Source organism: Phycodurus eques, chromosome 2 (assembly GCF_024500275.1).
Source record: "Phycodurus eques isolate BA_2022a chromosome 2, UOR_Pequ_1.1, whole genome shotgun sequence".
Taxonomy (NCBI): domain Eukaryota; kingdom Metazoa; phylum Chordata; class Actinopteri; order Syngnathiformes; family Syngnathidae; genus Phycodurus; species Phycodurus eques.
This window is the reverse complement of record NC_084526.1, coordinates 5,742,988-5,769,965: the sequence shown is the minus strand read 5'-3', so window position 1 is coordinate 5,769,965 and position 26,978 is coordinate 5,742,988. Positions and strand designations below refer to the sequence as shown.

At 44.0% G+C, this 26,978-nt stretch overlaps 2 protein-coding genes across 11 annotated transcripts in view; one reads left to right on the top strand and one right to left on the bottom strand.

The window, feature by feature from the left end:
* herc1 (HECT and RLD domain containing E3 ubiquitin protein ligase family member 1) overlaps positions 1-749 on the top strand; it is a 178,279-nt gene extending 177,530 nt beyond the window's left edge. For all 10 annotated transcript variants that reach the window (XM_061664969.1, XM_061664935.1, XM_061664952.1 and 7 more), the window contains one exon: positions 87-749. In XM_061664969.1, coding sequence (XP_061520953.1) covers positions 87-272 — 186 coding nt within the window. In that variant the 3' untranslated portion in view covers positions 273-749. The remainder of the gene's footprint in view (positions 1-86) is intronic.
* Positions 602-14,181, bottom strand: LOC133395797 (uncharacterized). Its single transcript, XM_061664999.1, has 6 exons — positions 14,068-14,181; positions 11,627-12,068; positions 9,659-9,734; positions 9,166-9,244; positions 6,109-6,217; positions 602-3,567 (listed from the first exon to the last, which is right to left on the bottom strand). The coding sequence occupies exons 2-6, from the start codon at positions 12,026-12,028 to the stop codon at positions 3,190-3,192; spliced, it is 1,044 nt and encodes a 347-aa protein (XP_061520983.1). The 5' UTR covers positions 12,029-12,068; positions 14,068-14,181; the 3' UTR covers positions 602-3,189.
* Positions 14,182-26,978: the final 12,797 nt, after the last annotated feature.

Here is a 26,978-nt window from a genome sequence, read left to right as displayed (position 1 = left end):
CAAGGTAGCACTGTATTTAGTAGAAGCGTGAATGAAGAGTGTGTCAATGCAGTGGTTGACCAGTGCATTTCCTGTTCCCTCTGCAGCCGTATGACAGCCTGCCCACCTCTCAGACTTGTTTCTTCCAGCTGCGTCTGCCGCCGTACTCCAGCCAGGCTGTCATGGCTGAGCGGCTGCGCTACGCCATCAACAACTGCCGCTCCATCGACATGGACAACTACATGCTCTCTCGTAATGTGGACAATGCTGAGGGCTCTGATACAGACTACTGATGCGCACTTGAAACACATCGGAGCACCAGGAATGAGCTGGCATGCCCGGATTTACCTGAATGCCTCACAAACCCTTAGATTCATCATCATCACTGCAGTAGTACAGGAACTCCAGAGCAGATGGACCACATTTTACATTCATTTTGATGTATTTTCAAGATGCACACATTTTATTTGTCCTTGTGGGTTTGATACTATTTTTAACAACACAAAAATCTTCACAAGTGCATTTAGTTTTTTTTTTGTTTTTTTTTGTTTTTCCTTTACTCCAACATCCCATTTTTGGGGCACTGCATGGAGTTATTTCTTTGAAAATGTGCATAGGATATTCAAGAAGGAATTTAGGACAAATATATCGTGTACATTGTGTAAAATGCCTCATGATAAATTTCTTGCTGTAACATCCATATTTATTGTTTTATTGCCTGAACCTGGTTTCCCAAAGCATCCAAACCAACAATAAATGCTGCAGAATGACTTATTGTAACCTTGAGTAGTTTGCAGTTAAAACCAGAGGTTTGCATGCATGATATAACAAGACATGTTTTTTTACCCCTTCACTTTCTGACATGAAATCAAACTAAACTTTTCCTTTTTTTTGGTCAACTAGTATTACTGAAATTATTTCTATCTGCTAAATGCCAGAATAATGAGAGGATTTTTTTTGAGCATTTTTTCATTACTTATATCCATTTATTAAAGAATGTATTTACACAAGTAGAAAATATCACAAAGGCCACATTTTTGGGGAAGAATAAATTATTGGAAATATAAAACAAAAAGGCTCCACGTCTGAAACAAAAGCTGCTTTTGTTGTTGGGGGGGTGGGGGGGATATTCGCATCCATCGAATCTAAAGGCACTTGGACTGGTTTAAGACTTGAACTTACAAATTTTAACTTTTTTTAAGTCTTCAAAATATTGCCAAATGTTCCTGTTCTTCTGTGCCTGTTATAGGTGTTATTGGAAGTCCTTCAGTAGTTAAAAATTGGCAATTTGTCAACAGTGGGCTGACACTATGAAAGTAACAACATCCAAGGAAACCTCAAGCAGAAAAAGGACACACAAAAAGAAATAAGACTGCTTCAATCACATGTACTAATTGTGGCTGTCAATTTCTGAGTATCACAGGCTCATTTTCTAAGCCTGTGCCCACATTATTTGTCACGTATTATAGACCAAGGGGTGTGTAGACAGGCATTCATATCTTAAATTGTTGCCTTCAGACAAAGTTGCATTGAATCACTTTAAACATACTGATCCAGGTCCAAACATTGAATTGAATAAATTATTGAATAAATAATAAATAATTATAGGTGATTGCCTGGTGACCAGTCCAGGTTGTATGTGCGTCACCTCACGCTCAAAGTCAACTGTGTTAGACTCCAGCTGACCCTGATGAGATCAAACGCTACAGAAAATGGATGAATAGCATCCTGAAAACCCCTAATACCCGTTAAGTGGAGCATTATGTGCTTTTTATTGAGTTTTATATAAATTAATTTGTGACTTTCTTTCCGAACTCACGACCACAGAACCCGTTCATTCTTTGGAAATGTTTGCATGCATTTGCCCTAGCAGTAAACATCACACACTGTGGAACTTGACAGAGGAAGTACTCTTATTAAAGGAATGAGAAGTGCAAAACAAACTATGAGGCATTTGATGTGCACACTACATTTGCAGTATGGCCAATGAACCGTTTACATGCCTTCTGAAACCATGTGCTTTGATTGTCTATTTGTGCGGAGAAGACGCAAGATAAATCAGCCAGCAAGAAATCTGTTGAATGATAGACAAACTTGTCTTATCCATCTAAAAAAAAAATACAGGCATGCAGAAGATGAGCAACAAACTTGGCAATCTTTGCCTTCATTGCCTGCCCCAATAAAACCAGTTGAAAACACACACTACAATTGCATTAGGCAGAGTGATGACCAAGTAATACTGTGATGTGATCACCAACCCTTTTTTTTTTTTTGTTTGTTTTTTTTTCTTTTTCTCTCTCTACCCATTGTTTGGATTCACTTAAGCCTTGCACACTGCTGTGGGTTCAGCGGGAGGTAGAGGACCAAACAAGGTAACAGTCGAAGCACTGCTAGGAAAAGTAGCCAATAAATTTTCAAAAGTAAATGCACAGTCATTTCGATTTAGATTAATAAATAGAGTTGTGTGTTTTCTACCATGATGCCTGCCTTATCTGTTCACTGACTGCTGTATCTTGTTCTACGGTTCACGCAGTGAAAAACTGGTGAGAAGTCAACCTTGGAAGTCCTTGTTTTCTCTCAGAAGCAATCTTGAAAGTGACCTGGAGCTGACCTTGACCTCTTCTAATTCTCGTGCAGGCAAGCTTTGCACTCAGAAACATGCTTTCATCACTATCCATTGGAAAAGCTTACATCTCCATGTTTTTTTTTTGACATCCTAACACACTCCCAAGCCATGAAGAATTCCGTCCGAGAAGCAACTTAACATCTCATTGTGACATTTTATATTATTAGCAACTCTTGTTTGTACTTTGCAATGACCATTACAGTTCAAAAACTTCCTTTAAATCATATTGGAGTCCACCAAATGAGTGATTGCTCAACATGTTTGAATGGAACCATGATTGACTAAACGAACATCGCACTGAATTTAAACTGATGTGAGGCTCATCTCATTTTGTAACGTTTTGAAACAAGGTATTAAATCAAGTGGGGCATTCGAGATCCGTTCTTTAATCATCCTCCTAGTGCTCATGAGAAAGAATGAAAGTTTAAGGCACTTCTGCATTGATGTCATGTTTCAGACTATGTACAGTATAGTGGTTTATTCACCTATCTCCCACCCCATAATGATGGCAAAATCCAAAGGATTCTCTAATGAGAATGACTTAGTTGCTTCTAGAATGAACCCGGATGTCACACTGCAGCATATCATGTGTCCGAGCCACACGAGTATCCACGGCACCTGGCCTCCCTGTCGTCTCCTCTGGGAGTGAGGGTGCTCTTCTTGGCCTTCAGTAGTCTTTCCAGATAGGGCGAGCTGATCTTGAAAGGCAGTGGTCCCTGACTGAGATGCCGCGGTGGACCTCTTGGGCGGCGTGGGGGCAACACCGCAGAGTCAGTACTGGAGGAGACAAAGTTGTCCTGCGTGACGCCCCGGCTCGGACTCTGGGGACTGAGTGTTGAGTCGGATCGTTCTCGGGAGCAGATGGGTGACGTGTGCGGTCGTCCGACGTGGATGAACGAGCCGGAGGTGGCCGACTCCCCATCTGACGAGCAAAGTGATGCTGGGGGCCACGGAGCTGTCCTCTGTTGCAAATAAAGTCCATAATTGTATTTATATAACAGTTTGCACTTTTAAAGGCAACCAAATAGATTACAGTGGTTCTTTGATGTTTGACTTTAATAGTAACTCAATACTATCACTATTATCTCAAATCATTGTTTTTTCATTGAAATTAATGGAAATTAATCATTTCCAGCATAGTGAAAAACAAATTTTGAGTGTGTATTTTAATGAGGAAAAACCTGTGGTGGTCATCACCGGTGCCGGTTTATGACCGTGCACTTCGGTGAGAATAATTAACCCACAATGCATTGCGCGTTTAACACGCCAGTAAAACTGTATACTTAATGTGTAAATCAAAAGTAACAACAATCAAATACACTTTTTTACTAAGGAAAATAACAAAAATAGTGTGGCGACAGTGAAAGCTTGCATTTCTTTGCACTTTTATGGCACTGTGCATTGTAGAATAAACAATCCCTACCCAATCGCTTTCTTTGTATTAAAAAAGAGCAGTCTCTGTTAAATGCTTCTGCACAGCTGGACTGCTCTTTGTTCGAACCACCAGCTACAAATTAGTACTTGGTGGGAGACATTGATGATGCAAAAGTAACTATTGTACAGTAACTGTAGTCTGATTACTTTTAAGTAATGCGTTACTTTGCTCATTACTGAAAGTGGAGGTATTTTGGAGGACCGCGTTGCTTTGTAACGCATTACCGGCATCACTGCTCGCAAGCAGGCAACAAAACGTGATGTAGAAAACCTTCGCAATAAGTGAAATCAAACCAATTAATTATTTTATACGTTTCATATATGCAATCCAATGTCAATATGTGCCACAGTAATCCCTCGCTAAACATGGTTCACTTATTGCAGAGTCAGTGCATCACAGATTTTTTTATTTTTGTAGAGTAGTTACTCAGGGCGGCACGGTGGTTAGAGCGTCAGCCTCACAGTTCTGAGGACCCGGGTTCAATCCCCGTCCCCGCCTGTGTGGAGTTTGCATGTTCTCCCCGTGCCTGCGTGGGTTTTCTCCGGGCACTTCGGTTTCCTCCCACATCCCAAAAACATGCATGAATTGGAGACTCTAAATTGCACTTAGGTGTAACTGTGGAATAGTGGACCAGCTCTACAACCTTGGCAGGGTCCTCGAGGGTGCATGGGAGTTCGCCCAACCAGTCTACATGTGTTTTGTGGACTTGCAGAAGGCGTTCGACCGTGTCCCTCGGGGTGTCCTGTGGGGGGTGCTTCGGGAGTATGGGGTACAGAACCCACTGATACGGGCTGCTCGGTCCCTGTACGACCGGAGTCAGAGTTTGGTCCGCATATCCGGCAGTAAGTCGGACTCGTTCCCGGTGAGGGTTGGACTCCGCCAAGGCTGCCCTTTGTCGCCGATTCTGTTCATAACTTTTATGGACAGAATTTCTAGGCGCAGCCGAGGCGTAGAGGGGGTCCGGTTTGGTGGCCTCAGTATTGCATCTCTGCTTTTTGCAGATGATGTGGTTCTGTTGGCTTCATCAAGCCGTGAGCTCCAACTCTCACTGGAGCAGTTCGCAGCCGAGTGTGAAGCGGGTGGGATGAGCATCAGCACCTCCAAATCTGAGACCATGGTCCTCAGTCGGAAAAGGGTGGCGTGCCCTCTCCAGGTCGGGGATGAAATCCTGCCCCAAGTGGAGGAGTTCAAGTATCTTGGGGTGAGGGAAGAATGGAACGGTAGATCGACAGGCGGATCGGTGCAGCGTCTGCAGTGATGCGGACTTTGTATCGATCCGTTGTGGTAAAGAAGGAGCTAAGCCGAAAGGAGAAGCTCTCGATTTACCGGTCGATCTACGTTCCAACCCTCACCTATGGTCACGAGCTGTGGGTCGTGACCGAAAGAACAAGATCCTGGATACAAGCGGCCGAAATGAGTTTTTCCTCCGGGCTCTTAGAGAGAGGGTGAGAAGCTCGGTCATCCGGGACGATCTCAGAGTAGAGTCGCTGCTCCTTCACATCGAGAGGAGCCAGATGAGGCGGCTGGGGCATCTGATTCGGACGCCTCCCGGACGCCTCCCTGGTGAGGTGTTCCGGGCACCGGGAGGAGACCCCGGGGACGACCCAGGACACGCTGGAGAGTCTACATCCTTCGGCTGGCCTCGGAACGTCTCGTGATCCCCCCGGAAGGTATGAAGTGGCTGGGAAAAGGGAAGTCTTGGGCGTCCCTGCTCAAGCTACTGCCCCTGCGACCCCACCTCAGATAAGCGGTAGAAGATGGATGGATGATGAAATGTGGCAGCAGTGACTCACATAAGGAGAAACAGACTCATTTACAGAGGTGCACATAAGTGGTGCGCAGGTTCGCATGCGCACTGAAACTATTAAATGCACACCCGCTTTGATTGTATAAGTGCACTTTTGCGCGTGGAGAGTGCAGTGGTAGGTGGGGCTCAAGGTTCAAACGAACCAATCACATACGGAGAAAAAAAAAATATGTCCCACACTGAAACCTCAATCAGTGAACTGCAATATAGCGAGGGATGATTTTACATATACGTACGTAGAGTGAATAAATCAATGTTTACCTTTTGCTTCTTAGCTGGTGAGCTGTCATTGGCCTGATTTGGTTTTATGCGAGGGAACCAACTTCGAAGCATCTCTTCTATTTTCATGACGATGCTGAGAAAGCGTCCTCTGGAAAAGACACAAAACAAGATGAGTGACGCTGACATATTGTAGTATTTCATTTTTTTTTTTTGTGGCTGTTGTTGTAGCCACAGCTTGAAGTGGGAGAAGCTCAAGTGGCTTGGGGATGTCTCGCCAATGGCTATTACATAAGCATCGTAAAGCCTATGACATCACATGAAGCGCTCTGGCTTAATCTGATTGGTGGACGAGAAGAAAACGCACCAAGACCGACTCAATAAAAAAGGCGGCATGGGCGCGAATGGCGTGTGTCCTCAACAACTGTTGCGTGTTTGTGTGCGTGTGATCATAGCCCAAGCCCCCATCCCAGGATCACATGATTTTGGGGGATGCAGGAAGACATGCAGTGCATGTTCAGTGCCACATGAGAAATGTGACTGAGGAAGGCTGCTATGCACACAAAGACACACACACACACACACACACGCACGTACACTGCAGTCCACACGTGGCAGCAGGTCCTCGTCCCATTCACAGGCTATATATAGAGCACGAGCAAACCAGTCACACCTCCGCCCACTTGCTCAGTGTTGGATTTAAAAATGAACTATTTGATCCAGGACTGTACCCCAATCCCCACGCCCTCCTCCCACTCTCTGTCTCTCACACACACGCACATTCCTGTAATAGTTGTATACTTGTCATTGAATAATTAATACAATGTGCCTCACGTGTACCCTCTGTGTCTTGCTTCTGTGGACATATTCACTTTGAATTGCACAACAAATGGTGGAATGGCCGCATTTATATACTTATAGCACTGTTATAGCTGCACTTTGCTCAAATACTTTTGGGCCCCTTAGTTGCACCATATTTTTGCGAGCTCTCTTAAATTAAAGGGGAAAGTCTACACTTTTAAGGCTTCAAGCTAAAAATCAGAAAAACGCTCACATTGTCCTCATACTTCTGGTAAAATGCCATCGCTATATAAAACAGTCGCGTATTTCTTTCGAACAATTTCTGCTTCTACGATCAGTCGGTGTTCTTGTACAATATACAGTGCAGAAGTATGGAAGTCTACTGTATGTGTTAGTGAGCGCCCATTTTACACTTCCTGTCAAAGAAGTCATTCTGGCACGGTTCTGACACATAAACAGGGAGGCAAAGGTTGGAAGTCCACCTGCAAATGTTCTGGCTTCAGAGACAACCGAAGTGCTACAACGCCCGTGTGAGAGGAAATAGAGCAGAAAGGTGGGACCAGTGGGTGAAGTTTAACATTGAACCCTGCTCACATCTCCCACTGCTTTGTGTTGATAGCAATTGTCGCAATTGTTGGTCCAACAGAATTATTTTTTAAAACCTAAACGAATAAAGAACAAGGCCTGGACAAAAATGACCGTTGTTTGTTTCAGAACCTTTTGAGGCAATCACTGCAATCAAAAGATTTCTGCAATTTTCGGTGACACCCTCTCCAGAATACTGACATGTTTTAGCTCTTTGCACAGATGTAGTAAAGAATTTAAATCAGCAATCTTCAGATTTTTCCGACGTTCAGATCTCGGACATTGTTGATTCTGTTTTTTACCTTTGTGTTTTAGGTCATTATCTATGGCCTGTGACTGAGACCAAGCTTTCTGACATCGAAGAGCGTACAGTGGTTCGCTCCAGAATGTCCTCGTACTTGAGATTTCATTGTATCCTGCCCTGATTCAAGACACACTGTGACAGATGCAGCAAAGCGGCCCCAGAATATAACCGTGCCTTCTCCATGTTTTACTACAGATTTTGTCTTTGTCATTTTTGTCTTTGTTTAATGTGGTCTACGGGTATAGACTAGAAACAGTTGAAAGACACCACTAGTTATTTTGATGCATAACATTTCACTGACCACAATGACAGATAATTGTGAACAAAGACCTTTTTTTCGTTCGCACATGATTCGGCAATGTGTCAAACCGCGGCAGTGTAGCGCCAACTACTGGCAAGGAGGACTTACTCAATACCAGATTTTCTTTTTTTTAGCCTTAAGTATCAGTGTCTGGTACGGCAGCCTTCACAAGTACTCGATACCTTGAAATAAGGCCGGTATGGGCCCGATACTGATACCTGGTATTGGTAAATATGAACTAATAGTAAAATACACGATATTATATTATTGTAACATACATTTAGCCCCAATTTTTTTACATAGGTCCTGCAGGAGTACTTATAGCTGCGGTAACTAAAGCGCTCCTGTAATTGTCATACCAGTTTCACGGGCGTCATCGAATGAGAGAGGGAAAAGACGAGCAGGTTAAATTCAAGACCGTCTTTCACACGTGACGTGACTGAAGGTCATAGAAAGCCCAGGTGGTATGATTCGACGTGAGCAACAATGAACGAGACGTTTCATCAACATTAAAGATTACTGCTGACATATTAATGTTAAAAAGAAAGGAACAAAATGACTCTTTGTTACCATTTAAGCTCATCCAAATCAGTTTGTGTCTACTGTAGTTTGACTTGCAGAGGTTGGGATTACTTTTGATGCGTCTGTGGCTCCACATGCAGATGGACTATAAAATGTCAACATCAACAATCACAAACCATAAAGAACTGAATGTTTCGTAGAATTATAACATCGTTCGCAAGCCGGGGTGTGCAACTCCACTGCATCTCCTTCAGATCTACACTGCCCGAAACCATCCTCTACATGCTGACCTCATGAACGGCCTAATACTTTTTGATTCTTGCCAGCTCACATACAACATCTGCAATGATTACACACTTTCTCACACTTAGCAAAACAAAACGGAGCAATTCCATTTTGGTTCACGTCGCTGGCGGAGCCCCATGAAGGTACATGTGTCTTCTTTTGAGTACAAGTAGTAAAAAGAGGAGGTGTTTTGGTGAAATAGTGAAAAGGTAGCTCTCTTAAACAGCATAATGATGTTTGAGCCAAGAGAACTAAACTATTTCAAGGAAATATCCACGCCTATCCTTACGGTCATATTTACCCCATGTTAGGATTTTGAAGGACCCCCATTATTCTCTGGATACGGTCCATTGCAACGCTCTCCTGGAAACTGCTGAGACCTGTGAAGAGAAGAGAAGTGTGCAGTTAGCACGTAGGAGGCATGTGGCTCTGCATCCAAATGTGTCATGTCATTGGCTGCGACGCCATCTTTATCGACTGCTATTTTTCATGCCTCGACGACCAAAACAAAGCGGTCAACTTGACTAACTATCTGCATTCTAATTCACTTCTGTTGACAAACCACAAACATCCTTTGATTTATTTTACACTCCCAAGGACATGCACTGGGCAGAGGCCCTAAGTCATATGGAATATCACTGATCAGGATGTGGTTATAGAAAATGGATGGATGAATGTTTGCATATTTGCTGGCGAGTGGGCTAGACAGCGGAGAGCATCCAATAATAATACAGCTGTCAATGAATAACAAATCTGCCTTAAAAAAAAAAAAAAAAAAAAAGTTAAACACTTACGTGTGGCGTACCTGCCGGATCTCAAACCTCGTAGGATAGACGACAGAGGCTTGACGTAGCACTGCAACTCCGTGCACTGTGTGGAGACGATAACACTGTTAACGCTTGTGCCAGCTCCATTTGTTCCATTTGAAGGGCTATTTAATAGCCACTTCCCCAGCAGAGCACTGCCAATTGCTTTCCTCATCTGACCACGGCATCAGATAGTCATTCACACCTAAGCCTGGAGAAATCTCTCGCTTTTGCGTCAAGGACTTATTGATTTCCAGCCAGCTCCATGCGATTAGCCGTTTACAGCCACTGCAATTAGGAGCCATTAGTCCTGTGTTAACACCGATGTGAACGATTGCAGGTCCTTCAGGGAGGGGCCTCCATTAACAGCTGCCACTCCAAAACCTTCATTTTGTTTTTTCAGCCATTCAGAAGTTGACTTGCTGGTGAGTTTTTGGATTGTTATCCTGCTGCAGAACCCAAGTGCGCTTCAGCTTGAGGTCATAAACTGATGACTGAACGTTTTCTGTCAGGATTTTCTGTTGAAGAGCAGAATTCATGGTTCCATCCATCACAGCAAGTTTTCCAGGTCCTGAAAGCAGCAAACAGCCCAAGCCCATCACACTACCACCACCATGACTGCCTTTTTCTGAAATGCTGTGCTACATTTATGCCAGATGTAACGAGACACACACCTTCCAAAAAGATCAACTTTCATCTCGTCAGTCCATATAATATTCTCCCCAAAGTCTTGGGAATTATTCAGATGTTTTGTTTTTTTTGGCAAAAATAAAATGAGCCTTTATATTCTTTTTGGTCAACAGTGGTTTTCGCCTTGCAACTCTGCCTTGGATGCCATTTTTGCCTTGTCTCTTCCTTCTTGTTGTGTCATGAACACTGACCTTAACTGAGGCAATGGAGGCCTGCATTTCTTTAGAAGAAATCCTTTGTGGCCTCCTGGATGAGTCATTGGCTGTTTTCTTGGGGTAATCTTTGTAGGTCAGCCACTCCTGGGGCGCTTCACCACTGTTCCATGTTTTCTCCACGTGACGGTAATGGCTCTCCCTATGGTTCGCTGGAATCCTAAAGCTTTAGAAATGGCTATGTACCCCTTTCCAGACTCATAGATGTCAATTCTCGACTGTTCTGGAATTTCTATTGGACCGTGTCATTTTGTTGCAGCTTTCGTAGATCTTTTGTCCAACTAGATTTTGTCGGGACAGATTCCATTTAAGGGATTTCTTGACTGCACAGGTCTGGAGGTAATCAGGTTTGGGTGTCATCAGTGAAAATTAACCAAAAATTGTGATTAGCCACAATTAATTCATGATTTAACAACAGAGGTAATGACTTTTTCACACAGGGCCAGGTAACTGAATTCTTTTTTTTTTTCCCTTAATAAATGAAATCACCATTTAAAAGCAGTATCTTAAGTTCACTTGGGTTATATTTGTCTTATATTTACATTTGTTTGATTAGCTTAAACATTACAATGGGGAAACAAATGCAAAAATATAAGACTTTTTGAAGGGGGCCAATACCTTTTCACGGCACTCTATGTACGTGTGTTCCTGAAGCGCTTTCTCACACAGCGAATCGATGGAGGAATCCACAATCCTGCCTTGGTGCTAGCCAATCAATTCACTGTCTTTGCGCTTAGGCCAAAATAAAAAGTATTACTTTGGCGGCATCTTGTGGCGTCTTGGTACCAAACAACTTTGTTGAAGTATGCTGGATCTGTGAGTTGAGGAATTTCATTTTGACAAAAGTAGTGCTTTCCCGCCATTTTGTGGCATCTATAGGTGATTATAAACCTTTTTATGTGGTTGTCAATTACTCGCTGATTTTTGCTATTTGTGGCAGGGCTTGCGAGGTTCCTTCACTACTTAACTGTTGACAAAATAAATGAGTATCTTAGCTAAATATCATTTTTACTGTGCAACCTGTTTTTACATTGAAAAGATGCACTGGTCTCACCTTGAGTGAGAAAAGTTCACTTTGAGTGTCTGATGGACGATGTGCGCCGCATCCAACTAAAGTTCTCTTCCTGACTGAAAGGCGCTTTGGCTCCACACAAAGTGTCCCCAGCTTGCACATGGGGTTATCTTCCTTAGCTGGAACTACTGCGGGGGTCTCCAAGTGAGTTGCACAGACTGCGGCGCACACACAGTAGCCTCCAGCATCACAACCACAGCAGACACTTCTCCTCTTCCTCCTCCAGAAGGCACCAGAGTGAAATAGTGTAGTAGGAGATTCCCTTAAAGTTGTAGCTGAGGATGATGAGGATGATGCCATGATCGGCACCAGTGGGGTCTTCCTGTTGTTTTCATCGCGGGCAAGCCACTCAGTGGAGTAATCAGAGTGGGAGGATAATGACATGATGGAAGTGGACTATTAGCCAGTAGAGAGCATCACTGACCTGCCAATCATAAACAACAAATATCATTAATTTGATTGCATGGAGAAGTCCAGTGGTGCCTTGAGATAGGAGTCCCATTCATTCCCATTCATGTGTTACTCCACCGTTGGTGATTTAATATCCGTTGCTTCTAAAACCGCAACAATCGATGCTGGACTAGCAGGTCAATGGCGTTTTGCATTGCTTGTTAGGATGAACTTGGATGGGATTCACAAGACCGCTTTAATGAGACATCACAACTCTTCTCTTAGATAATCAGTACGGCACTAATATTACAATAGTTGTTCTCCGCAGAGGATAAGGAATACATGACTATGATTACTGTTGTTTTCTGTCTCCATTTTTTGATTCACCGTTTGTGCATAAAGGGTTAAAGCACCACATCATAGATGCTATTAGCATTAAGCTACTGGAATGAAAGGCAAAGCTTTGTGGTTCTTTTAAATACACCGCGTATAATTCTCTTTATTTGATGTTTAGTTTGACAGTAAAACAAGAGTGGCATTTAACATGGCCTTTTTTTTTTTTCCAGGTATTATTCAATATTTGCCAAACTGCTGCTTATTGCGAAGTGATATGAATGAAGTCCGGTGTCACCATACAGTGCTCATACCGCATTTGTTCTCGCAAGTCAAAGCAAAAAACAAAAACAAAAAAAATCAGCCAAATGATGGTTCTTATTTCAAAAACTCGTAAGTCGGGTCACTCGTATCGTAAGGCACCACTGTATTTAGCATGAGAGCTGTCAGACTGTCTCTGGACACGTCATTGGGTACCTCTCAGAGCCGACCCAAGACACTGTCACTGTGTTTCTCTTTGTGTACTAATATTGTGCCCTTCTCGTTCTCTTGGACTACTTGAGATGGAGCCCAGGGGACCTCATGTTGTAGGCAGTGAGTGAGTATATCGGAGTAAGTGACGATGAATGCTTTATCGTCGGCGAGATAAAAATTGTTAAACTGTTATGACAAATCGAAAGCCGTGGGCTGTCATGACGACATTAAAGCGTTGCCCCTACTGAGATGTCAGAACAAGAAATGATGAAGCTTTTTTTTAACAGTTGGCTGAGTAAATGCTTTGGATTTAACTTGTTAATTGCTGGATTTCATACAGACTAATTGTTTGCCTCGTTCCCAAATGACATTCAAAAATCCAGAATTAGAACTATGTATCTATGTAAGACTTTGATGAAGTAAAAGCTCTGAATTTATATTAGGGATAGACAGATTTTCGACGGCATTTTGACGCATACCAGCATCTGCATTTTATTTAAATATGACAGCAGATAGCAGATCAATTTAAAACTGGGTAAACTTCAGGGAACTTTTTTTTTTTCCCATTATTATTAGTTGAAATTTTCTGTTAACTTTAGGAGATGCTCCTGACCCTGAGAACGGCCTGCACTTTTAGTTTTTGTTTCTTTCAACAAAGAGAAGTAAAAGATTCATATTTCAGTTCTATTGAATTTTTGGAAAACTTTATTTCCTGTAGAAAACTCGAGGTTCATTTAACTTCATAAGATGTGCTGCTGAGACCAGGAGCTCCCTGCACTTTAAAAAAATAAATAAAAAGTAAAACAAAGATGTCTCGTGTCCAAGATATTTTTTTATAAAAATGTAAAAAAAAATTAACTTATTGCAAATCGGATTGTTTTTTTTTTTAATTCCCTCCATTATTAGACTGAATTGTGATAACTGTGGATTCAATAAACTGCCCCCCTCCAGCCTAGTCGTCTCTTCTAAATGGGCAAGCCGTCCAACCTTACATAAGAAAAACGGAGCAAACACATGGGCTTGCTTGCGTTCACATGCCGAGCGCTGACGCAACGTTATGTGCCAACACAATCGTCCACTAAGGCTGTGTCGAATATGCTGGCAACGCACCACCATTGTGCGACAGAAACGATGACAATGCTTTTGAAAATGGCAAACACACAAGTAGAACCGGGTGAGCCCGCGAAGGACGGGAGCAGAGGAGAGCTGAGATTGGGAGCACTTACCGGGAGTGAAGTGTTTCCCTCCACCTTAAGGTGTTGTGCAGCCGGACGGACAGTCCGGTGGGAGCAGTGAGGCTGCTGACGTCGTCCAGCCCCCGTGGAGCCTCTCCCTCCCCGGGCAACGTGTCCGGTGGGGGGGTGGGAGTGGCCAGGGCTCTTGCGTTAACGTCCTGCGCTTCATTTTAAAGATTTTTTTTTAAATAAATGTTAAAAAAAAACACACACACACACACACACCGTTGCGAATCCACACAGAAAGTTTTTTTGTTTGTTTGATTCCGCCCCCCCTCCTCCTCCTCCTCCTCCTCCTACTAGGTTGTAGCCACCGCAACACGTGACGACGAGTAAACGCAATTCCCTGAATCAGCAGGATGGACAGCTCATTAATATTCATAAACACATTTCAGACGCTCCTATTGGTCAACACCTCAAATAGTCACATATAATTGATTAAACGCTAAAAAACTAGATTTTTTTACGCAACATTCCAGCTGGTAAAGCATTAAGAGCGATACTGAATATGCAGGAAAAAAGTGCAGGAGCAGAAAAAAAAATCAATTATTTTTATTAAAAAAAAATAAGAAAAATAGTCTTAGTCTATCCACTCTTCAGAAAAGTAAACAGGAGGGAGGCCTAAATTCTCCCAACTTTAAACACTATTATTTAGCTAACCAATTACAATACCTCATCAAATGGTTGCACCACAATGAGGAGTATGATTCTTGGCTAGAATTGGAACAAATAGACTGCAACAACTTCAAACTCCCAAAACTCCCATTTATTTCCACAAGTCTTAAACGCCATAAATGCTTCAAGAACCCAATAATTGCATCCACCTTAACGGCTTGGTGGGAAAGTTTAGAATCTACAGGATCTCAATTAGCTCCCAGTATGCTCTCCCCATTCATTCTGGAACATTCTCCCGCAAAGTAAAAGAAATCTCAAAAGTTTATAAATTAATTTGATGGACTAAATCACAGTGGCCGACTGGTTAGAGCATCAGCCTCACAGTTCTGAGGACCCGGGTTCAATCCCCGGCCCCGCCTGTGTGGAGTTTGCATGTTCTCCCCGTGCCTGCGTGGGTTTTCTCCGGGCACTCCGGTTTCCTCCCACATCCCAAAAACATGCATTAATTGGAGACTCTAAATTGCCCGTAGCCATGACTGTGAGTGTGAATGGTTCTTTGTTTCTATGTGCCCTGCGATTGGCTGGAAACCAGTTCAGGGTGTACCCCGCCTCCTGCCCGATGATAGCTGGGATAGGCTCCAGCGCGCCCGCGACCCTAGTGAGGAGAAGCGGCTCAGAAAATGGATGGATGGATGGACTAAATCAATGCACTTACCAATCACCAAATGGGAAGAAGACCTTTCCATGTCCGCTGACTGTTGCTACTGGATACAAATTTGTAACAATACGTTTAGAATGACAAAAAAATAAAAATCTACAGCTCATACAATATAAAGTGCTCCATAGAACACATTTTACTTAGTACACTATACATAAAATGGGTTTCTCTCCATCTAATATATGCGCGCAATGCACCACAAATACCCCAGACACCTATTTTCATGCTATATGGGAATGCACACCAATTCAATGCTTTTGGTCTTCGGTTACACAAAAACTCTCTTACATTTTGAATTTCAGGATTCCACTTTCCCCAAGATTGTGAATACTTGGTGACTTAAGCATAACCGACCTCCCTCATAAATATTCACAATCATTACTTGTCACGTTAGCTACTGCTAAGAAAGCAAATCTATTAAACTGGAAAACAAACAAGCTATTAACATAAATCAGTGGCTAAATCTCATCATAGAATATATTGCATTAGAAAAAATAAATTCCATATATACGTAGCTGGTCACCTTTCCTCAACATGCTAAATCTAGACTCTTGATTCCTTTGCCTGGGTAGGGTGCCATTTGACATTAACGACTATCTTCGTAAGTGTGAAAGTAACTTTAGAATTTTGTATTCTTTGTTGTCAAGATGCATGGAATGGGGATCTTCTTCTCTTGTCCCTGTGTTTGCGATTCCGGCGTTTGTGGGGACTTTCTTCACTCCTTCCCGAACTCGAGAGTGGAGGGGACCCACTGGGGTGACCTCCCAGGGAGTATTGGTGGTGTGATGGTGACTCGCCCATGTTCCGTGGGTGCTGGAGCGGTGCCAGCTGGCGGCCGCCTGGGTCCCCCACTCTGGCTGCTCGTGGGTGTGGTGGGGCCCCTCTGGCGCTCCTCGGGGCCTGCTTCCTCCTCTTCTCTCCGTTCCTTACGTCCCGCTGCGGTCGCCTCTTCCTCTTCCCATGGGGGAGCCAGGTGGTCCCCTGTGGGCTGTGGGGTCTGCTGTGGTTTTATTTTGTCCCTGCCTGGTTTGTGGGTGGGGGGGGGGGGGGGAGGGTCCACCTCCCACACTCGGGGGGTGGTAGTGGGAATGTGGGGGGGTGGGGGGGGTCCCGGGGTCAGTGCTGCGGGGCTGGGTGGAGCAGCCCTCTTCGTCGGTGGTTGTCCGGCCTGATGGTCCTGACCTGCAGGAGCCATGCCTCTTAATCACTCACTTAGCACACGCTCACACCACTCACTGTATACAGTGGGTACGGAAAGTTTTCAGACCCACCCCCTTAAAATGTTCACTCTTTGTTATATTGCAGCCATTTGTTAAAATTGTTTACGTTCATTGTTTTCCTCATTAATGTACACACAGCACCCCATATTGACAGAAAAAAGCAATTTTCTAAATCTTTGCTGATTTATTAAAAAAGTAAAATTGAAATATCACACAGCCATAAGTATTCAGACGCTTTGCTGTGACACTGCATATTTAACTCAGGTGCTGTCCATTTCTTCTTCTGATCATCCTTGAATGGTCCTACACCTTCATTGGAGTCCAGGTGTGTTTGATTATACTGATTGGACTTGATTAGGAAAGCCACACACCTGTCTATATAAGACCTTACAGATCACAGTGCATGTCAGAGCAAATGAGAATCATGAGGTCAAAGGAACTGCCGGAAGAGCTCAGAGACAGAATTGTGGCAATGCACACATCTGGCCAAGGTTACAAGAAAAAATTCTGCTGCACTTAAGGTTGCTAAGATCACAGTGGCCTCCATAATCCTGAAGTGGAAGACATTTGGGATGATCAGAACCCTTCCTAGAGCTGGCCGTCCGGCCAAACTGAGCAATCGGAGGAGAAGAGCCTTGGTGAGAGAGCTAAAGAAGAACCCAAAGATCACTGTGGCTGAGCTCCAGAGATGCAGTCGGGAGATGGGAGAAAGTTCTAGAAAGTCAACCATCACTGCAGTCCTCCACCAGTCGGGGCTTTATGCCAGAGTGGCCTGACGGAAGCCTCTCCTCAGTGCAAGACACATGAAAGCCTGCATGGAGTTTGCTAAAAAACACCTAAAGGACTCCAAGATGGTGAGAAATAAGATTCTCTGGTCTGATGAGAGCAAGATAGAAATTGTTGGCCTTAATTCTAAGTGGCATCTGTGGAGAAAACCAGGCACTGCTCATCACCTGTCCAATACAGTCCCAACAATGAAGCATGGTGGTGGCAGCATCATGCTGTGGGGGTGTTTTTCAGCTGCAGGGACAGGACGACTGGTTGGAATCGAAGAAATGATGAACGGAGCCAAGCACAGGGATATCCTGGACGAAAACCCTCTCCAGAGTGCTCAGAACCTACGACTGGGCCGAAGGTTCACCTTAAAAAAGACAAGGACCCTAATCACACAGCTAAAATACCGAAGTAGTGGCTTCAAAGAAACTCCGTGACTGGTTTTGAATGGCCCAGCCAGAGTCCTGACTTAAACCCAATTGAGCGTCTCTGGAAAGACGTGAAAAGGGCTGCCCACCAACGTTCACCATCCAACCTGACAGAACTGGAGAGGATCTGCAAGGAGGAATGGCAAAGGATCCCCAAATCCAGATGTGAAAAACCTGTTGCATCATTCCCAAAAAGACTCATGGCTGTATTCGCTCAAAAGGGTGCTTCTACTAAATACTGAGCAAAGAGTCTGAATACTTATGGCTGTGTGATATTTCAGTTTGCTTTTTTAATAAATCAGCAAAAATTTCAACAATTATATTTTTTTTCTGTAAATTTGGGGTGCTGTGTGTACATTAATGAGGAAAAAAATGAACTTAAATTATTTTAACAAATGGTTGCAATATAACAAAGAGTGAAAAAGTTAAGGCGATCTGAAAACTTTCTGTACCCACTGTTTATATTTCTCACTAATTACATCTGGGCACATATACTTATGCTAAGAAACCACAGCGGAAGCTTAAAAACTCCACTGTGACAGTAAAACTGTTGTGGCATAAAAGGGATACAGATCCTCCATTTTGCTTGACCTAACAGCCGAACAGGACAGAAAAACAAAAGAAAAACAAAACGATTTTTTTTTCGTATTTTGTCTAGTGGATTTTGCAGATGGACAATAGATACTGTATGACAAACAAACTGGCTTGAACTACTTTCTCTTTGATAGATAAGTGGATTGCCATCACTTTGGTGATTCAATTCACTCTTTGTATTCAGTTTCCCAAATTAAAAAGAAAGGGTCCCACCCTGCAACCCAGAATTACAAAACTATATAATGCATTGGCATCAACTCTTAATATCACAAATGATAAAAAACATTTGTTTTTTAATTTGAGTAAACATTTTTTTTTAAAAAACAAAAAAAAAATGTTTGTTTGTTGGTGTGCCGTGAGATTTTTCAATTGTAAAATATGTTCCTTGGCTCCATAAAGGTTGGAAATCACTACTCTAGTCAGATCATGTATTCTAATCAGTCAGGTCAAAACAACATTACAAGGTGACAGAAATAATGGGTCCTATCCATCCATCAATTTTCTGATCCGCTTCTCCTCACTAGGGTCGCGGGCTTGCTGGAGCCGATCCTAGCTATCATCGGGCAGGAGACGGGCTACACCGAGAACTGGTTGCCAGCCAATTACAGATAATGGGTACTAACGTACTGTAATTAAATTACTTTATTGCTTTATTGCTTTATTATTAAATTCAGCCCTATGGGGGGCACAAGTCAGTGCAAACTGTAGGCCGGTCCCAAGCCCGGATAAATGCAGAGGGTTGCGTCAGGAAGGGCATTCGGCTTAAAACCTTGCCAAACAAATATGAGCGTTCATCCAAAGAATTCCATACCGGATCGGTCGTGGCCCGGGTTAACAACGTCCGCCACCGGCACCGTCAACCTGCAAGGTGCCGTTGGAAATTCAGCTACTGTGGGTCAAAGTCGAAGAAGAAGAGGTGGAAAGCGGGTTCTTCGGCAAAAGAGAAGAGGAAAGCACAGAGCCTAGAACTGAATGTGGTGACTTTGAATGTTGGGACGATGACAGGAAAATCCCGGGAGTTGGTTGACATGATCATTAGGAGAAAGGTTGATATATTGTGTGTCCAGGAGACCAGGTGGAAAGGCAGTAAGGGTAGAAGTTTAGGCGCAGGGTTTAAATTATTTTACCATGGTGTAGATGGGAAGAGAAATGGAGTCGGGGTTATTTTAAAAGAAGAGTTGGCTAAGAATGTCTTGGAGGTGAAAAGAGTATCAGATCGAGTGATGAGGCTGAAATTTGAAATTGAGAGTGTTATGTGTAATTTGATTAGTGGCTATGCCCCACAGGTAGGATGTGACCTAGAGGTGAAAGAGAAATTCTGGAAGGAGCTAGATGATGTAGTTCTGAGCATCCCAGACAGAGAGAGAGTCGTAATTGGTGCAGATTGTAATGGACATGTTGGTGAAGGTAATAGGGGTGATGAAGAAGTGATGGGTAAGTACGGCATCCAGGAAAGGAACTTGGAGGGACAGATGGTGGTAGACTTTGCAACAAGGATGCAAATGGCTGTAGTGGACACTTTTTTCCAGAAGAGGCACGAACATAGGGTGACCTACAAGAGCGGAGGTAGAAGCACACAAGTGGATTACATCTTGTGCAGACGATGTAATCTGAAGGAGGTTACCAACTGTAAGGTAGTGGTAGGGGAGAGTGTGGCTAGACAGCATAGGATGGTGGTGTGTAAGATGACTCTGGTGGTGGGGAGGAAAATTAGGAAGACAAAGGCAGAGAAGAGAACCATGGGGTGGAAGCGAGTGTTGTGCAGCTTTTCGGGAAGAGGTGAAACAGGCTCTTGGTAGACGGGAGGAGCTTCCAGAAGACTGGACCACTGCAGCCAAGGTGATCAGAGAGGCAGGCAGGAGAGTACTTGGTGTATCTTCTGGCAGGAAAGGAGAGAAGGAGACTTGGTGGTGGAACCTCACAGTACAGGAAATCATACAAGGAAAAAGGTTAGCTAAGAAGAAGTGGGACACTGAGAGGACCGAGGAGAGGCGAAAGGAATACATTGAGATGCGACACAGGGCAAAGGTAGAGGTGGCAAAGGCAAAACAAGAGGCATATGATGACATGTATGGCAGGTTGGACACTAAAGAAGGAGAAAATTATCTATACAGGCTGGCCAGACAGAGGGATAGAGATGGGAAGGATGTGCAGCAGGTTAGGGTGATTAAGGATAGAGATGGAAATATGTTGACTGGTGCTAGCTAGATGGAAAGAATACTTCGAGGAGTTGATGAATGAGGAAAATGATAGAGAAGGGAGAGTAGAAGAGGCAAGTGTGGTGGACCAGGAAGTGGCAATGATTAGTAAGGGGGAAGTTAGAAAGGCTTTAAAGAGAATGAAAAATGGAAAGGCAGTTGGTCCTGATGACATTCCTGTGGAGGTATGGAAGCATCTAGGAGAGGTGGCTGTGGAGTTTTTGACCAGCTTGTTCAATAGAATTCTACTGCGTGAGAAGATGCCTGAGGAATGGAGGAAAAGTGTACTGGTGCCCATTTTTAAGAACAAAGGTGATGTGCACAGCTGTGGCAACTATAGAGGAATAAAGTTGATGAGCCACACAATGAAGTTATGGGAAAGAGTAGTGGAGGCTAGACTCAGGACAGAAGTGAGTATTTGCGAGCAACAGTATGGTTTCATGCCTAGAAAGAGTACCACAGATGCATTATTTGCCTTGAGGATGTTGATGGAAAAGTACAGAGAAGGTCAGAAGGAGCTACATTGTGTCCTTGTAGATCTAGAGAAAGCCTATGACAGAGTACCCAGAGAGGAACTGTGGTACTGCATGCGGAGGTCTGGCGTGGCAGAGAAGTATGTTAGAATAATACAGGACATGTACGAGGGCAGCAGAACAGCGGTGAGGTGTGCTGTAGGTGTGACAGAAGAATTTAAGGTGGACGTGGGACTGCATCAGGGATCAGCCCTGAGCCCCTTCCTTTTTGCAGTGGTGATGGATAGGCTGACAGATGAGGTTAGACTGGAATCCCCATGGACCATGATGTTTGCAGATGACATTGTGATCAGCAGTGAAAGCAGGGAGCAGCTGGAGGAACAGTTAGAAAGATGGAGGCATGCACTGGAAAGAAGAGGAATGATGATTAGCTGAAATAAAACAGAATATATGTGCATGAATGAGAGGGGTGGTGGGGGAAGAATGAGGCTACAGGGAGAAGAGATAGCAAGGGTGGAGGACTTTAAATACTTGGGGTCAACCGTCCAGAGCAATGGTGAGTGTGTTCAGGAAGTGAAGAAACGGGTCCAAGCAGGTTGGAACGGGTGGAGGAAGGTGTCAGGTGTGTTCAGGAGGCATCCTTCGCCACAGCTGGCCCTCACGTTGTCCAGCTGCCTTGTGTCAACCGTCGAGACCTTCATGTTCCTGGGAATTACAATCTCTCAGGACCTGAAGTGGGCGACCAACATCAACTCCGTCCTCAAAAAGGCCCAGCAGAGGATGTACTTCCTGCGGCTTCTGAGAAAGCACGGCCTGCCGCCGGAGCTGCTGAGACAGTTCTACACAGCGGTCATCGAATCAGTCCTGTGTTATTCCTTCACAGTCTGGTTTGGTGCTGCTACAAAAAAGGACAAACTCCGACTGCAACGGACAATCAAAACTGCTGAAAGGATTGTCGGTACCCCCCTACCCACCATTGAGGACTTGCACGCTGCCAGAACTAAGACAAGGGCGTGCAAAATCCTCTCGGACCCTCCGCACCCCGGTCACCAGCTCTTCCAACTCCTTCCCTCAGGTAGGCGCTACCGATCAATGCAAACTAGAACTAGTAGACATTTCAGCAGCTTCTTCCCTCTTGCGATCAACTTCTTAAACACCTAACCTATAATTCCATTACAACAAGCTGGAAATTTTTTGACTTGAGTTCGTTGTCACATTTCTGTGGGGCCAATTATGTATTACTCGTGCACTCACTGTAGTTGTCTCGCCATGCTGCACTATTTGCATATCCTGGCCACTCATGCCAGAGTAGCATCTGCTCCATTTGCACACTGATTGAGGAGTATCTGTAACATTTGCACAACCAACATTGTCCCAGATGATCGCACTACTCGTCATTTTAAACCGCATAAACTCCTTGAAGTCTCAGCGCCCTTTGCACAATGGTCATTGCACCGGACTTTTGCAATATTAGTCATTCGAACTGCTCTAAGTGCTAGAGGACTCTGCATCTTTTTGCACAATTGTTTTTTGTCAATGTCTTTATGTCTCCAAAGTGTTCTGTAAATTGACTGTCTTTTGTCCTCGAGCGGCTCCAACTACCGGAGACAAATTCCTTCTGTGTTTTGGACATACTTGGCAAATAAAGATGATTCTGATTCTGATTATGTGACAGACGAGTCTCTGCTTGGATGAAGGGCAAAGTTTATAAAACAGTGGTGTGGCCAACCATGATGTACGGATTAGAGACAGTGGCACTGAAGAGACAACAGGAAGCAGAGCTGGAGGTGGCGGAAATTAAGATGTTGAGGTTTGCTCTTGGAGTGACCAGGTTGGATCAAATTAGAAATGAGCTCATCAGAGGGACAGCCAAGGTTGGATCTTTTGGAGACAAAGTTAGAGAGAGCAGACTTCAATGGTTTGGACACGTCCAGAGGAGAAATAGTGAGTATATTGGTAGAAGGATGATGAGGATGGAGCTGCCAGATAAGAGAGCGAGAGGAAGACCAAAGAGAAGGTTGATGGATGTTGTGAGGGAAGACATGATGGCATTTGGTGTTCGTAAGGAGGATGGAGGAGATAGGCTTACATTGAAAAGGATGACGCGCTGTGGCGACCCCTAACGTGACAAGCCGCAAGGAAAAGAAGAAAGAAGAAGATTGCAATTAAATTACTTCACACACACCAAAACTTTAGAGCATGATTCGACAAAATGAAGACATGCAAACCCCACACAGGCGAGGCCAGATTTGAACTGTAAAGCAGATGTGCTAACCAGTCATCCACCATGCCCCCTGTATCAAGCAGCATTTGTATTTCTGCAACATATGCAGAAAAGATAGAAAAACATCCATGGATCATTCACAAGTTCTAGAATTCTCCAAAAGTAATGTCTGACAGATTTTTTAAAAGGCTACAATTGTGTGGGATCATTTTAATGTATCATTATTTTTTCCATATACGAAGCCATCTATCCATCCATCTATCCATTTTCCTCTACTTATCCGAGATCAGGTCGCGGGGGCAGTACCTTACGAGCTCTCCCCAGCTTCGTCCACCTCTACCGAAGGTGATCCCGAGGCGTCCCCAGGCCAACCAAGAAACGTAGTCTCTCCAGCGTGTCCTGGGTTGTCCCTGGGGCCTCCTCCCAGAGGGACGTGCCCGGAACAAATCAACAAGGAGGCATCCTAACCAGATACGGAGAAACAGCGGCTCGACTCTGAGCCCCTCCATAGATGACAGAGCTTCTCACCCTCTCTCTAAGGGAGAGCCCGGACACGCTGCAGACGAAACTCATTTTGGCCACTTGTATCTGCGAGCTCGTTCTTTCGGTCACAACTCGTGACCATAGGTGAGGGTAGGAATGTAGATCGACCGGTAAATCGAGAGCTTTTCCTTTTGGCTCAGCTCCTTCTTCACCACAACAGACTGAGTCCACAGACACTGCATTGATCCGCCTGTCGATCTCCTGCCCCATTCTTCACTTACTCGTGAAGAAGACCCCGAGATGCTTGAACTCCTCCACTTGGGGCAGGATCTCCTCCCTGGCCGAGAAAGGGCATTCAACCTTTTCCTGACTGACGACCATGGCCTCAGATTTTGAGGTGCTGATTTCCATCCATGCCGCTTCACACTCAACTGTGAACCATTCCAGTGAGAGTTGGAGATCACAGCTTGATGAAGCCATCAGAACCACGTTACCACAGTATTCTGCTTGCTTAACAAAAGTAACAGTTTTCTTCTGAAGTAGGTAAATTGGATTCATGTTGGATTTTGGTGATCCTCCATATTCCTACACGGTAATTCAAATATGGATGGAATATAATATCAGACAATAGGAATTTTGGTTCAAATGTGTTTTCATTTTACTTATTATAGCAATAATTTTGGCTAACTTTGTCTGGAGTACACTGATGTCCATCCATCCATCCATTTTCTGAGCCGCTTCTCCTCACTAGGGTTGCAGGCGTGCTGGAGCCTATCCCAGCTGTCATCGGGCAGGAGGCGGGGTACACCCTGAACTGGTTGCCAGCCAATCGCAGGGCACATAAAAACAAACAACCATTCGCACTCACAGTCATGCCTACGGGCAATTTAGAGTCTCCAATTAATGCATGTTTTTGGGATGTGGGAGGAAACCGGAGTGCCCGGAGAAAACCCACGCAGGTACGGGGAGAACATGCAAACTCCACACAGGCGGGGCCGGGGATTGAACCCGGGTCCTCAGAACGGTCAGGCTGACGCTCTAACTAGTCGTCCACCGTGCCGCCAGTACACTGATGTGCACTTTCCAATTTAGATGTTCATCAATACCAACACCTAAGAATTTAGTGACAGTCACCCTTTCCATTTCAGTGTTATTTAATTTAATGTTTGTTGGGCAGTAAATTTTTTGATTGCCAAAGATAATATATTTGGTTTTATTCAGATTGATTGAAAGTTTAATAAAATCGAACCATTGTTTAACCTGGATAGGCTCCGGCACGCCCGCGACCCTAGTGAGGAGAAGCGGCTCAGAAAATGGATGGATAGATGTTTAACCTGGCGGCACGGTGTGCGACTGGTTAGAGCGTCTGCCTCACAGTTCTGAGGACTGGGTTTTAATCCCCGGCCCCGCCTGTGTGGAGTTTGCATGTTCACCCCGTGCCTGCGTGGGTTTTCTCCGGGCACTCCGCTTTCCTCCCGCATCCCAAAAATATGCATGGTAGGTTCATTGAGGACTCTAAATTGCCCGTAGGTGTGAATGTGAGTGCGAATGGTTGTTTGTTTATATGTGCCCTGCGATTAGCTGGCAACCAGTTCAGGGTGTACTCCACCTTCTGCCCGAAGACAGCTGAGATTGGCTCCAGCACTACCGCGACCCTTGTGAGGATAAGCGGCTCAGATAATGGATGGATGGATGGATGGTTAATCTTTCGAAGGTAATTTTCCACAGAGTTCAAAATATATGTCGGTCCTTTCCTGAACAATACAGACTGGTGTCATCAGCAAACAGAATACAGGTAATTTTATCCATTACCGTACAGACATAATTAATATACATCATAAATAATTTGGGCCCCAAGACAGAGCCCTGTGGAACACCATGTGTTAGGGTTCTTCTGTCAGAGTTTATCTATATGTACAAATTGATAGCGATCCACAAAATAACTTTTTATCCAGGTGAGAGCAACAACATATTGCTACATTTTAGGGATGTTTTGTCGATTGTGCAGAATGTGCAAGCCTACAGCTAAGAAAGGCCCAGGAAGGAGGGCTTTGTTGAGTTTGGACCAGAAGTTTACAGAAAAGACTAGTACTTGGACTGTCCGGCATTTCACCACAGAACACCACAAGGACCAAGCATCTCGCTCACATGCTTTTCAACAATGAATACAGAGTTTTTACAGTGATCTTTTCAATGAATCCTTAGGTGAAAACAGACCTCCGCAATCGCTTACAAGGAGAACACCTGGCCGCCTGCTTCAAAATGGCGTCGTTCCAATCAAGTCATCGTTCTCGTCCAATCAGCAATGAGTCTTAGCTTCCTCACCAGTACCTTCCTCTTCCTGTAGGTTCGTCCAATCAGCGATCAGTCTTATCCCCAACCAGTACCTACCTTTTCCGGTAACTTAATGGCGTTGTGTCTTTTCATTTGCCGTTGTGTTTCGTTATTCGATGATGTGTTTTTAAAAAAAAAAAAAAAAAAAATGTATTTGTGTTGAATTATTTGTTGTTGTGTTTTGCACTTCAGGGCTACCGTATTTAGCTTGGTGTTTATTTAGTGATGATGACTTACTTTCTTGAAAACCTCTATGTCCATACTTCACATTATTTTCCTCATGCTGCTTTTAGTCAGCGTTGTGTGTAAGGTGCCATTATTCAGATTCCCACTTAGTTTCCAGGCAGAACACGCCTCCGCTGCACTCTGATTGGCTCCTGCATCAGGCTACGCTGATGTAACAAAATTACTATCCCAAACATGTTCTGTTTCACATTTGTACGAAATAAATCAAAAGGTTTGTTATGGTTAGGTTTTAGGGCAAGGGTTGGTTTAGGAGTTATGGTTAGTGGGAACATACATCTTTTCCCATCTGGAAGCAGTAGGGCGTTTTCTACAGGGATACAGCAGCCAATCATAGTACACTAGGGCGTGTCCAGGAGCCAGAAATGTTAGAGCAGGGCGTGTCCTGTGTGGGAATCCTCATGGTACTCGTGCAGCCAAGGTCGCATGGAAAACATGGACTGCGATTTTAGTAATTAGGACATTATCTACAGCATATGATAAAGTCGAATGGATTGAATAACGACAAGGGTTCTCTGCCACACTATGAATTTAAGGGAAACCATATATTTATGACCATATTTAAGTAAATAATGATAGGTTAGGTGAAGCCCCCCCA